Source organism: Chroicocephalus ridibundus, chromosome 4, assembly GCF_963924245.1.
Source record: "Chroicocephalus ridibundus chromosome 4, bChrRid1.1, whole genome shotgun sequence".
NCBI lineage: Eukaryota > Metazoa > Chordata > Aves > Charadriiformes > Laridae > Chroicocephalus > Chroicocephalus ridibundus.
Window position 1 is genome coordinate 19081266 of NC_086287.1, and position 14961 is coordinate 19096226.

At 42.7% G+C, this 14961-nt stretch overlaps 1 protein-coding gene across 12 annotated transcripts in view; it reads right to left on the reverse strand.

The window, feature by feature from the left end:
- BRSK2 (BR serine/threonine kinase 2) overlaps window positions 1-14961 on the reverse strand; it is a 324645-nt gene that overhangs the window by 96468 nt on the left and 213216 nt on the right. For all 12 annotated transcript variants that reach the window (XM_063331693.1, XM_063331692.1, XM_063331686.1 and 9 more), the window contains exon 3: window positions 10748-10833. In XM_063331693.1, the coding sequence (XP_063187763.1) occupies window positions 10748-10833 (86 nt within the window). The remainder of the gene's footprint in view (window positions 1-10747; window positions 10834-14961) is intronic.

Consider the following 14961-nt stretch of genomic DNA (forward strand, 5'->3'; position numbering starts at 1 on the left):
ATTTATTTTCATCAACTTCATCTTATTAAAAACACTCAACAAAAATGCACTGACACGTTGTATGAAAAATAAAACAAATTGAAAGACAGGGAGCATTTACAAGGTTATTCATTTTTGCTTGCCACCTAGAAGCACCAGATATAATAATGGAAATGAACAGGGGAGAACATTTGAAAAAGATTTGTGCCTACAACAACTCAAGGGACACAGAGAAGCACAGCGACGATGCATTCTGATCTGACAAAGCCCCCAACGTGACGGGAGTGAGAAGGACGACAAACACATTCCGCAGTGGTCAAGTGCAAGAAATAAATGCTGTAGGGATCATTCCACAAGTACTAAGTTGTTATGTTGCAGCTAGGGTTTCTGAGTTTGGATTTGCAGCTGGTCATCCGACAACCCTATTCCCTCCAGTACAATGTGTTTTTTTAAGGATAGCCCCCAACTAGGAGATTTTCAATTAAACAAGGGCACAATTCAGCACCTGCCTCCATCTCTGTGCAAGCCAATGTTCTGCTGGCGCATTACATGGCACAGTAGTAGTACACGTGTTACTTCCAAACATGCCAACAAGAGGGGTTTAAACATATCCTAGTGTTGCACCGGTTATAGCTATCACTGTATGGCTTACACAGTCCTCACTAAATGCTGTATGTCTGTATGTATGTATCTATCTGTGTACGTGTGAGTGTGTCTGAGTGAGTCCATAAAAGAAGAGAATACACACTCTGAAAAGCCAAACCGAAAAAGCAAAGGAAATAAAAAGCATTATTCCAGAGGCTGGAAGATAAGGCACAGAGACACTACATGTTTCCTGAATTCGTGCCACAGAAGAGAATCCAGATCTCCCAAGTCCACATCAGCGTCTAAAATTCTTTACTTTAGCAAAGTGCTATGGGATTGGAAGTATGCCAACACCAACTCTTGGAGGATCTCGGGGAAGGTAAATAACACATAGCCTGTAGGGAGAAAAACACTAAGAAGTATTTTCGCGAGTTTCCCCTTCCCTTTTATTTTTCCCAGATATGACAGGTTCTCATCTCACTAGAGTACTACTTTTCCCATTTACTCTAAGCAAGTGAGCAAATTCTAAAAATTCCAGAACAGTAACCAGAACTAGTCTATTACATTTGGAGATGAAAAGTAACTTACTGGTGAATTAAGCTTTTTTTAAAATCTTGTCTATGTAAGATTGACAGTCTTCCCACTGTAAAAACATAGGAAACCCTGCTCTGTAATAGCCATTGCAAGGAGGTTCAAGGAAAGGAAAGATCCAGCCTCTGGCTGGCAGCATGCACAGTACCTGCTGTGGTAATACAGAGAGGAGCTATATTAGGACAAAAGACTCTGTAAGACCACTTAGCGCTCACATCTTGGATGCTCTAGACACACGCTAGCTCTTCTAATCCTTGCATTTCACATGACAGAAGCATTACAAAGAACCTCCTGCTCTTTACTGATAGGGAACTGCGAAGCAAAGTGACTTGCCCAGCGTTACAGTCACCCAGTATCAGAGCTGGGATTAGCACCTGTGGTCCTTTGTGCCTTCTACTCCATGCTGTCCCCACCACCAATACTTCCTTTCTGCTTACTAGGACACCGTAAAGGCAAGAAAACATCAGGCGTGAGCAACGCAATATGAAGCCAAGCGCATGTGGTGTTAAAAATAAATTCTCAATTACTTGTTTTCCTCATTAGATATACTCTTTGAGAGGTTGCAAAAATTTTCACAGGCCACAGCGTGCTTTCATAAAGACACCAAGATCCACATCTTTATGATATCTCACGTTCCTGCTACAAGCCAAGACACGAAACAAAAAATCTCTGGTTAAGTTTCAGAGCTTGAAGGAGACAAGACTTTGGTCTTTAAAGACAAAGGAGCTGAATGTTTAATACGAGAATAATTTTGTCTATTGGAGAGGAGCAGGGAGCTTTTGTGCAGCAGCATTCTATCTATTCCCTTTGCCATTTTTCCATCTGCATCCCATCATCACCACCTCCCCAATAAAAGCTAGAAAGTTCCTAACCTCCAGTGACCCACTACATATCATATCAAAGACATGCATGCAGCTTATAAAAGCAACTTTAGAATAGAATAATCGTAGGCTCTTTTCTTTCTTTCTTTTTGGTTCATTTTATTTACTCTTTCAGGAACCAAAACAGTAAAGAAGTAATAACAAAAACTAAACAATACAGCAAAGGAGGGATGATTTCTGCTTGTGAAAGAGATGGAGTAGCTAAAATGAATGTGGAGAAATGTGGTCTTAAACTACCTTTGTGCCCCTTAGATTCTGGCGATACCAGGAACCAGCATAAATTCCAGAGCGCTCTCATTCACAGTAGCCTCCCCATAGTTGACTATGGCTTGTACTGTAGTGTAGACTGGAAATGTAACGAGAGAGCACTGTGCCTCTCCTCCTTATTACCCCGACTTGCCCGTTTCTCGGGATCACAAGATGTGACAGCCCACCAGTTTCACATCATTCCTGCATCCTTCAAGTCATTTTAGTCTTTTCCAAATCCTGCATGTCAGTAGGACTCCTATAAACACAGAGGATGGTCCATTTTCCCCTGGGAGTGATCAATAAATATCCAGTGATCAACAACAATTTTATCTATAATCACCATATGGTGTTTGCAACAGCTTGAACTTCCCCATCGCAGGGTTGCCAATCGCAGGGTTGCCAATTGCTTTGTGTTTTGGACTGTAAGCTGACTAGGGCATAGGCTCTGGTTTTGCCCCATTCTTGTCCAGTGCCAGCACAGCAAGGTCTTCTCCATGACCAAATTGTCTTGGCTACACTACTATGAAGACAACACTTAAAACAGCAACATGGACACTTTTGTTGATGATTTCTCCTTCTCACCTGGTGGATTATGCTACAACTTACAAAAAGGTGCCTTTGCCCAAGCCCTAGGGAGCTCTGAGGAATAACTCACAGAGCTCTCACTGAGGCAAGGCAGCTATATGTTACCTCCAAAGCAGGACTGCAACAAAAGAAACAGCAACGTCTGGAAAAACGCTGTTACAGAAAGACTAACTGGCACAGAGAACAGTAGGACCATGCATTACCAGATATTTGTGGCAAAATAACAAAAAAAAAATCAACAAACAAACACAACAGTTATGATCTGTAAAGACTGAAAAGCTGCCTTTAAGCCATTAGCAAGAATGGTGTGAAATACTAAAATTCTTGCCAGATGGGATTGCCTGCAGCGGCCCATCACTATACATCCCAGGGTGGGTATGCAGCTCCTGTTTTCTCAGCCTTGTAGATGAAGACAATTTACGAGACATTTGCAGCTACACAAATTAAGTCCTCTGGGGCAATACAAATGTATTTATTATTATAAAAGTGTTAAATGGATAGAGATCTTTAGATGAAAGCTCATACTGTAACACAAAGTATTTCAGGTAAGTATTATAAATGCAAAATTAAGAGTAACAAGAAATACTCTCTGGTGCTCTAGGAATGGTAGTCAATTCACACAGCTTCTAGTTTTGGTCAGGTTTGTTCATCAAGGCATAGAAGGTTTGTTCATCAAGGCATGCAATTAGCTGTCTGTTAGGGAACCAGTTAATAATTCTGGGTAATGATAAGACAAGGGCTAATGGTTTTAAACTAAAAGAGGGTAGATTTAGACTAGACATAAAGAAGAAATTTTTTACAATGAGGGTGGTGAGACACTGGAAGAAGTTGCCCAGAGAGGTGGTAGGTGCCCCATCCCTGGAAACGTTCAAGGTCAGGTTGGACAGGGCTCTCATCAGCCTGATCTAGTGGAAGGTATCCATGCTTACTGCAGGGTGGGTTGGACTAGATGACCTTTAAAGGTCCCTTCCAGCCCAAACTATTCTATGATATTTACACATATGACGCACAACCTCACTTAAACCTAAGCAAGTAAGTTGGTCTTCTACATAAGCCTGAACGTACCACTGGGTACCATCACACATCACTGGGTGATGTTCTAGGACTTTTACTATTCCAGAAGTTAGACTGGATGTTCATGTGGCACTGGCTGGCTTTTAAGATGTACAACTTCAGGTGTCTGCTCCAGGAAGATGCAAAACCCAGATGCAGTTATATAGAAAGAGATACACACAAAGGCAAGAAAAATCAGAAGAGTTCCTGCTTGCTTCCTCTGCGCTCAAAAGTTTACTGTTTTGTGATGCCTACGGGTAAGACATTTTATGAAATGACCACGCCTGCTGAGAAGCTCAGTTACTCTGCTTTATCACTTAGTAGTTGATTATTATATGAAAATCATGAGCATAATCCTAAAACTGGGAAACATGGCATGGATCAAGACACTTCAGAGTTGATGTAGATGTCTAAGCAATTACCAAGGCCAGGGACACAAGTCAGGTAGGAATCTCCTTTATAAAGACAGAAACGTCTTCAGTTCTTTTCTGTCCCTGTGTTTATTAGTGCCCACATCTGTAAAAAGCTCTTGAACTTTGGCCACAGATCAACCACAAATGGAAATGGCTGCACCAAAAATGGCATATACTAGGCACTGCCACCAATCTTGATGAACTCTGAACCATCTCACAGTAACCCACAATCCCTGACACGATTATTCATGAGAAACTAACTACTCCTTTTGACCAATTCAGCTAAGAGCTACAAAACTCCTTACATTTCAAAGCTCTGGTGAATCAGCAAGGGATCTGTCTGGAATGGCAGACTGCCAAAGAAAAGCCTCTGGAAGAAAAAAGCCTTGGCGATTCCTCTTCCATGCCACGATCCTACTTGCAAAATGTCCTTCCATAAATACATATGAAGAGACATATGTGTAGCAGGGAAGAGGTTAAAAACTGCCCAGCCCAGACTGACACGTTGTAGTTCTTTGACGGCTTTTTCACTGCACTGTTTTCTATTGATTAAATAATCTCTATCAGATATTAAGCCCCTTGTTATTGGCGCAGCCTATAAATTATTCAGGAGTTATATAAATTCTTATGGTGGGCATGAATTTTTAAACCCTAATTTGGCACCAGGCCAGGAACTCTTTTTTTTTTTTTCCTCGCCTCCAAGAAAATGTGCACGCATTAGATTTTTTTTTTTCCAAAAGACAATTTTAAATCTAGTCTGCTTGTTTGAATGGAGATTGTATTTGATTGCTCATTACATTTGGACGTGAACAGGTTGGGGCTTTTGGGGAAAAGAGAGAGAGTCGGAGATTACGCTGTTCACTCTATACATTTGATTTACTGGGGATAAAAAGTGTTTTGAGCAGTGTCTTCGCGGTGTGTAGTCATGCATGCCAAGGCACTGCAGCAGCCATCCTATTTGGGCACACGATATGGAACATATCGACCCAGAGGGATCCTCACCACAGGGTGGGCAGGGCTGAAACATCAGCTCACTGCTACAATTCTGCTAGTGACCATACACTTTTGGGTTTTATTCTTCAGAGCTAAGTGGCCTTTCCTTTAACAACTAGGGCCCAGACACACACAATGTTGCCTACTGAAGCCTGGAAAAGAAATTAGGCACGTAAATATACTGTGGCTCCGGAGCTACGTCTGCCCTTGGCCTTTGCTCACATCACAGAATTGCTCCGCTATGGGCCTGTTTTCTCCCAAGCCCAGCAGCATGGCCTGGATGGTACGCAAGCGCACACGTCAGGCAGTCAGCAGAAGATACGGTCAGGCTTTTGGGTAGAGCTTATTAAGACTGTGTTGCACAGAGTGTGGTATTAATCATCACCACCACCTCTGTGCAAGCCCTGCTTTGTGCCAGCCTGGCATCCCTCCTGCAAGCGGTGACACCTGTCCTCGGCGCAGCACCCCCTCCCCTTCCCCTTGCCTCCAGCCAGCTCCTCATCTCCAGGCCCACCCTTGACTCAAAACCTCACGTGCGCTGGCTCTGCTCCTACAGCAGACTGGCGTTCCCTTGGCTACACGCGCTTGGAATTCATGACACAACTAAAACAAGTCAACAGCAGAAGAAAAGGGGTCAAAGTAGCCGGTTATGAACATTTCTCTTAATTCTAATCAAGTCTCAGGTGGGACATAATTTTGTTTTCCAATCCTTTTCTATTTTCTTTTCCTGTATCCACAGCATCTGGCACACCCACGACCAGACTACCAAGAAGCATACCTACCACGAAATTAATTTTTAGCACTGAGCCCTTGGAGCCGCTCTAACTTTCTGAACCCTCCTTCTGCCTTTAGACAGGCTTCCCCACAGATGGATTGAACGTCAAAGTCCTGGGCTACCAATAACAGAAGAACACGCAGAACCCTTTTTTCTCTCTCTTGCTTCCTCTGGCACCTCACAATTAGTTTTCAGCAAAAATAAACAGAATTATAGGAAAACCCTGCAGGAGAGGACTGGCAGCATGAATGCCTCTGCAGACACCACCAGAGTTGTAAGTCTGACTCCTGCTGTCATCTGATCTTGTGTAAGCCAGAAACGTGAGTTGTGCACAGGCAGGAGGACATTTTAATTTTGTTATCTGGCTCATTGGGAAGCACCTTCACCTCCGAAATCAGGAGGTGGTGTGTTGTGTACATTGCAATGAGGCTTGGGCACTTGCCCAAGTGATGGCACTGTACTGCTGAATGATGAGAAAGGGACTTGTGCTTAGAAAAAGAGCTGATAGAATGCATGGCATATTTCAGAGAACAATATTCTGATGTCCACTCCTTTTCTCAAAGCAGATTCTTGTTTAAAATGCTGATCAAGTTGGACAACATAGAGATTTAAAATACATGCTCCCACAAAATTTGAAAATCTGAAATCTTAAGCATGAAGACTTGAAAATCAAACTATACATATATATACAATTATCTGTATGCACCTATAAATAGAAATTTACAGATATATATATACAGACGTTGATGGAAAGGGAATCAAGAAATAATAGTGTAAACATCTAAAAGAAAAGTGCATGGAGTGGTCCTAGGATGTTCTTACTCTATCTCATTTCCACTCCCTGCCAAACGCTTGATAATTTAAGCTAATCAAATGAGATCAAATGGATAATGCCACCCCTGTTGGGAGTTCTGCAGCAAAACTGTATCAGTCAGCTTTATCCTCTTTGGAAAGGGAAGGTCCATCTCCTGTGGACTGTATGACAGCACTTATGTTGCCGTGCTAACAGCTCCTCCAACAGTGGGACAATTGATTTTCTAAGATCAAAAGGAAAGCTGAATTTACTGCATAAAATGCAGTAAATGTACATATCGCAGATTTAAAAATAAAGCGTAAGATTGCTTCCTAGAAAAAATCTGAACCAACCACTTCACTCGTGAAGGACTGGGCTTTGCATGTTTCCTCTTATTTAATCCTCAACAAGTCTGCTAATGAGAACCTCCTGCTCATTCACAGTGGTAATGCTGCTAACACTGTGTGAACTCCACCTTCCTCTCCGGTTACTACACAAACTCTGTCTAGGACCAATTCAGGAAAGACCTTTTCTACAGATAGCACAGAGAAAACAGGACCATCACCCAGGTTCACACGGTTCATTTGCAATGCAGAAATCACATGACCAAAGGAGTGTTTCCCCTCCAATATGCATTACAGAACACACCAAAATTTTGTTATCAGCTTTGTTACCGCTTTGTTCATTCGCTTAGTTTATTTACATTTCCCTATAACTCCTGACTGTCTGAACTTGGTTTCTCAAAATGACTGGTGCACAAACAAATTTTGGTAGCTCATTGATCATTCCCTATTATGAACCAGCAATATAAGTTGTTAAGGAACTCTGGGCTTACCCCATACCAGGCTACTTCAACTCATTCTTGATCTTTAAAATGGGAGGATGATCCCCACCTTCCTTGCTGTTTTTTCTATTAACATTATATGATGGGAGAGGGAGGCATAGATTGTCTATAGCTATTTCTAAATTACCTATTACTGTGGACTCCCAGTCTTGCTTGAAGGCCATCAGTGTGATCATACAACAAATACAAAATAATTCAACTGTCAGTTATATTGCTATTTTAGCCAGCAAAACGTGTATCTGAGGTGGTATATCAGCACACGTACAGAGAGTCACAGTGCAGCTGTGTTTTCCCCTATGCACCTAGAACTGTAGTCCACTGTCTTACTAAATAAGACAACTCAAAATGCTCGATAAAGAGCTGGAAGTCTTAGAGCCCATAGCCATCTCCATCTCTCCAACCATCTTGGTTAAAAATCCACCAAAACAAACAGAAAATGACTGCTAGGCTAACACATATATGCTAACAGATTTTTATTATTATTTTTTAAAACTCATTTTCAGTGTTAAATAAACTGTGGAAAAAGGATTTGATTCATGGTCGTATTAGGAATCTACTCAACCAAAGCCCCTGTCACAAATTAAATCATAAACCAAAAGTCAAACATGATTTGTGAAATTAACATTTATCGAGGAAATACTCCCCAGCGCTGCATCGTGATTAGTCTCTGGCATCTGAAATATCACCCATAATTCACAAGCTCCTCTGAAACCATGCCACTAGCGTTACTGCTGAGATGGCATGCATGATGGACAGGTGCTGTCACAACCAGAGAGCAATCCCTTTTTTGATGCTGGTGAGAACTAGGGGTCACTGTGTCTTATTATTTGGGAAAGTAGATGCATACACACTTCTCAGCCCCCATACAACTTGTAACCCTTTGCCCCTCCACAGGCACTCTCTTCCACGTCTTAGATTTATCCAAGGCCGCAGCCATTTCTAATTTTGAACACGGCGGCTTGGCAGAGGCTCTGCATTGTGCCCTTTCTTTAAAATAGTGACTAATAAAAAATGAAACATAATTAACAGCCATTGGCTCTTTCACAGAATCAGTGTCTTTCAGCAGAGGGATTCAGTGCCTTTGTGGGGACGTGCAGACAGCTCAATCTTACAGGCAGAGGAGCTACAGCACAAAGAAGACAGTGATTGTTAAAGGCTAAACGGTCACCAGCAAAGCACGCTTTGAAGCCCAGCATTTTTTAGAAGCTAGGTTATCCAGATAAAGCTTAAAGATACGGGATTCTTCCCTTGTCAAGGTGATTTTCAGCAGGAGGATATTTTCCTGCCAAGGAATACAGTAATTTTTTTTGAAATCGTGGTGTAAGACAATCCGCACTGCTTTGGACACTAGATATTTTCCACATGGAGCAAAATGGCCCCCAAGTCTTTTGGGATAAGGAAGGGGAGCTGAGCTCAGCTGCTGGCTTCACAGGCATTCAGAGCAAGAAGAAAGCTTCAGCACCTCTATAACCCATCCCCTCACCCCAAGTGATGACCATGGCCTTTCTTCTTCATGTATTCATACATTGTCTCCACCGCTCAAGTATACTACACCTAGCTGGAACGCATCAGCTGTGTGCTGTGTTTGTGCAAGTGTGTGTGTGTTTATGTGTGTGTATACCTAAGACTCCACAGCATACAAATAAACAAGGATCGCAAAGAAGAATATTGCCTCTCTCTTAAGCGAAAGAAAGCCTGGGGACTTATCCTACCCCTCCTTTAAACCAGAATACAGACAAATGTACTCTTACAAATGGTGCCTCTCTTTCCAGGATTAAAGGAGAACTTACTGGCTGTAAAGCCACATTTCCCTTTGCTACCCCTCTCTCGCACACAGAGCAGACTGCGTTAGATCTGGGCCTCTGTCCTCAGCTGGGGCAAACTGGGCTTGATGGAGCCACGACTATTAGTGTCACTGAGGTTAGAGCGCTTGGCATGCAGCTCAGAGAACATCTGAGCCAGCCTCCACCCTGTGCCTGCACGAGCTCACTCTGGCAACCGCGTTTCACCACGGATGGCAGGCTCTGCCCCAGAGGAGGACGGGGAATCCAAAAGAAATTACTGCCTGCTCTAGTAAGCTAACCCTTAGGCACAGAGGCCTTACTTCTTGAAATAGGAATTCATTGCTCCAGCAACAAGACTGGCTGAATGGTCCATGAGGGATTGTTACCTCCATTCAACACGCTTTCTTTGGGTAAACAGTCATTCCCTTCTTGTGTTGTGACATTATGGAGAGGTCACCAATGGCTGGTGGTTTTTAAAAATAGTTTAATTTTTTTTAACCACTCTCTTCTACTGGCAATAACCTGTTAAAAAGCTGAAAATAACGCTGAGTTCCCTACTGGGTTGCCCTTTTCCATTTGGAGAACATTGATTTTTTTTCCTGTTGTGCCAAGATTAATGTGGCCTGTTTGTTTGACAACAGATTCAACATATCTAGTGTCCTGTCAAGCTAAAATGACTCTGTCTGTGGACAACATCCCTGTCTGGCACTGGCAATGATCTGGAAAAAAAAAAAAAGGCTTTGCCACTTAACTGTTACCACAGAATCATCAGGAGATTTTAGCAGCCCTTAAAACCAAAAATTGTTATTGATGGAGCCAATTTAAAATACTGTTAGTGAGAGTCGAATGAAAACTATTAGGCAAGGGAGGTTATCCAAATTATCCGCTGTAACACTCTGTTACAGTTTTGATTCAAAATGGTTCCAGATCTTCCTCTCTTGCTGTTTCATTTAAAAATGTTCGCTTGTCCTCTCTCCTCCATTTTAAGTAGGAAAAGAAACAGCAGATAAGTCAAGTACAGAAAAGAAAATGAGAAAAGCCAAGGAAATAAGGAGTGTTCCTTCCTCATCCAAGTACAAGATATAACATGGACACCAACTGAGGGTGAAAACAGACCCTGCTCCATTCTTTCAGAAATGTTACCAAGTTCCAAAACCCTCCTCTCCCTCCCTTCCTTCCTCCTTCCCTTCCCCCTTCTCTGGCAAAAGCCAGTAATACCTACAAATATTTTTTATTTTCGTAAACATCATGCAGCTTTAAAACGTGGGGATGTTCTATCAACTTCAGGATGGCTATTTCCCGCTCCACCTGGAAGAAACAAAAAGAAAGAGAAGATTAGAAGCTTGATCTCAGAATACATTAGATACCATCACACATTTTCTTCCCATTTATCCATTTTCCACTCCGCTTTATATGCAGAGGATACGGCAACTTATAACAATGTATCATATTTAGCACTCATATAATTTAAGAAAAATTCAATTTATCCAGCCTCAGCACACCCTGCCCCACAGAATCGAAAACCAGCAAAATTTCAAGGTTGAAGAAAAAAGTCTCAAATCTACCAAAGGGAATTAGCTGTAGGAGTTACACGAGCATTCAAGGCTGTTCCCGCCTCACAATCCAAAGCCAATGACATATTCTCAAAGTACAGAAACTCTAAGGTGTCACTTAGGGCTTTCCTGCCCTCGTGCAGACACAGGCATGGCCACGCTGCACTACATACCGCATACTCAATTGATATTAGAAAATCCCCATCCTGAAGAATTTGCAGTGTATGCAGGGGAGACAAAGAGCAGAAGACAGACAGCAATGTGATTTTATAGCTGCAGAACTGAGGCACAGAAAGGGAAAGAAATATAAGAATTGACATAAGAAGTACAAGGCACAACAAGAAATTAAACCCGATTACTGGAGACGCAGCGTTCAGAGCCCTAAGCGTAAAACTGTGCTTTCTCTCAATTCCCAATCTGTCCGAGCGTGGCTACTTCTAAGAGCATGTCTTCAACACGGAGTTAACAAGTTGTGACTAAGTCGCTGTAATTAGCGCAAGCCCTGTTCTCACCCAAAACGCCTATCATGACTGCCGTGGTGCTTTCGACTTGAATTTACTAAGGGTATTCATTAGAGATGGAGTCAGTGCAATTCCTCAGCTGCTAGTAAAATTGCTCTGTGCTGCTCAAAGCCACACTGTAACTGCTCTGATTTGACCTAGGCTAACTTGAAGGGAATTAATGTAGCACTGTGGAGACTGTAGATTACTGAAATAAACTCTGCGACAAGACGCAGTCTAAGCATTGCATAGTCGGGCATGATAAATTTCCAGGAATCCTCAAAGGCAGGAAAAAGACCTTAAGAAGCAAACAAGGACAACTAGGTAAGTTTTTTTCCAGTCCTTCAAATAACTGATTGTCCTGGAGCTGCTATGCTAACAAAGCAAGCATGAACAAACTACAAAACCATTCTAACATCTCCTCTGCAGGGATCAGACAAGTAATTAGGAACTTGCCCCAGTATACATTTAGTTCTTGATGTCCTTTAATTTCCTGAGGCATCATCCTCTGCTAAGCCTGAACATAGACAACTTTCCCTGAATGCCAGTAAGATATTCAGCAGGAAATTAGAAAGTGGTAGTTTTCCAGCACTGTGCAGAGGAGGAGCATTTCCCAGTATGTTGGTTATCACCACAGATCTCTCTTCCTCTGTATCACCACACAAAACCAGCAAAAGCAACTCTCGCACCACATCACCCTTGGCTTTCCTTGCATACCAAGATGGAGAAAAGGGTGTTTCTACATGTGTCAGTCTTTCAAAGACACTTATTCTTCTCTGCAGAGTCAAAAGTCAGGAGAGATTCACTTCCACACTTGGGATCTTTGGAAATAGCTCCCTCAGAGGAGTGAGGAAGAGAAGGGGTATGTGTGCATGCATGTAACCATGTATGTACGCAGTTCAGCACTGCCACAACCGCTGTGAATTCAGTGATACACACTACATGATGGTGACAGTTCTGTAGGCTTAACTTACTCATGATCAGCACTTAGATGAAAGCCGCTTATATAAATCGGAAACCAAAGTTGGGTAGATTTCAACTGTACAGCTATTCAACCAAAAAAACAGGGGGAGACCTAGTTTATTCCATTTTTGCCTCCTCTTCAAAAAGACCCATTGCTCTTTTCTCTTACAAGACACGCACTGATATTTGCAGGGGGCTTGTCTTGTTCAGCTCTATAATTGATAAAGTTGGATTTGCTTCAAGAATGAGGAAAAACAAAACAGAAGAAGCACCCACTCCCATAACACTCTTCCAATAGTACTGAGGTTCACCATCAGTACCACAGCTGCTCAGAAACTGGAACGCCAACAAAGTTCCCTTTGGATGGAGCAGACCAGGTATTTAATGGGGAATGTGACCACTACATTAGCTATGGCAGGGATCATCTAACCCCGCTCTCCCTCCTGGGGGATATCCTGCCCATGAAAGATGAAATTCCCTGCAGATGGGCTGTCTAACTGCACTGGACATTCAACTCTGAAAAATCTCTTGGTGGGTGCAGTGGCAATGTATGTTCAGACCAAGTGAGTGATGCATGGCAGCATCCAGCCAGGGTCCTGCTTGGTTACTGTCCTAAAGCATGAGAAGAGGCATGACTGGAGGAGGGGGCTCAGCTGTGGCACTGCATGGCCTATTTTCAATAAGAGAAAATCAGACCAGAAAGCAAGTATCTACTTACTACCTACAGATTTATGCTAGAAACCAGTTAAAGAGAAATAACCTGAGTTACTTTACTTTCATCATTTTAAGTGTCTTCCTTTTAAGTGTCTTTCTTTAAGTGTCTTTCATCATTTTAAGTGTGGCAGGTTCTGTGCATATTTTTAACTTCCTGGGAACTAAATCCTGAAAGGAGTTTGGGAGGTCTTGATTCCAACCCCAGGTATGGAGAAAGCACTCGGCTTGATGTGCCTGGCAGAATTTCACTACGATGTATGCAGCTCAGTGCTGTGCTGCACCACTCCAGCGCAGGCAGCACTCAGCTTTCCACAGTCTGCCACCTCTTCTAGCTGCAAACCAAGGACAAAACTAATCTACTCATCTCAGTAAGACTTTGTATAATCCTTCAGTGAAAAGGGGCTTTATGAAGGAAAAGTGTCATTACTGTACTTCTCATAGTCCAGGCCTTGGCCCTGTGTAGAGGAGCAAGACATTAATGGCTGTATTACTTCAAGAACTAGAGATTCCCAGCTCTCTAAACAACAATCTGAAATAGATCATCTTCAAAAATCTCACAGCAGTGTCCTATCTCTTTTCCCTTCCAAAGAAAAACAACAGGTCACAAAAAACATGCAACGGACCACCTTCTCAAAATTACTACTGCAGTCATTACTAACGGGTGACTCTGATCCTATTCATTTTTTATATCCCCACAGAGAAGCCAGTAATTGATATGGGTTGGACAGAGACTGTAGATCTCAATAGTGATTTTACTCATCCATGGCTCAGACAGACCTAGCAGCCACTGTGTCATTAGAAAAAGAGACATATCTGAACTCATTGGCAAAATAAAAGAGGCCTGAAATAGCACACATATAGCCTTCTTCCCCAGAGCTTTGCCAGCCCTTGGCATGCCTTTTTCTTTGCGGATCCGTGTGCTTGCAAGCCATGGAGTGCTGTCCAGCTCAGAGCTGGCAAGGGCAGGAGAATGGAGAAACCCTGCAGGGGTGTTTGCTTTAATGCAGATGCAATTATCAGAAAGCAGGCCAAGCTCAGAATAGCCTGTCTAGGGAGGCTCAGAGTCTGTGATAAACAAGAAACATGGAGAAACATTTGCATAATAGTTAAAATAGAAAGGAAAAGAAATGAAGCTTTCTCTGTCACACAAACGCCGGGTCACATCACAGGGTCCCAACTACAGCCTGGGTTACCTCATACCTGGGTAGGTTACTGACTGTGCAGCACTCCAAGCGCCTTGGTGCTGGGGGAAAGAGCTGTGAAAGGCTGCGCAGCGCAAATGCAGACACATTGCTAACTTGTAACCTTGCAGGTTCCAATTAGAGGTTTTAAAAATCTATGCAGGAGGCTGATTTGACAGGATGCTCCAGCAATTCAGATAATGACAAAAGTGCAACGCGGGGGCAATGCAACCCTGAGAGGAATAATGCAAAACTCTGGTTCCCTCTCCTACACCTCTGCTTCACCCTCCATCTCCCCCAGAGGAAATCACATCTTTCTGGTTTAAGCCCAAGTCGTTGCCACAGTCTTCATTGGTGACAAGTGCTCTGCTGTCATGCCTTCAGACTCACAGACACACAGGGTGCTAAGTCACTGAGAAGGCAAGGAGGGCAGGTCGAGGGAGCCTGAAGGTTTGCCTCAGTGAGGAAGAAAGTTTCCTTTTCTCTTGCATTCATTTGCTCAATAACAGTGGGGTCACTCATCAC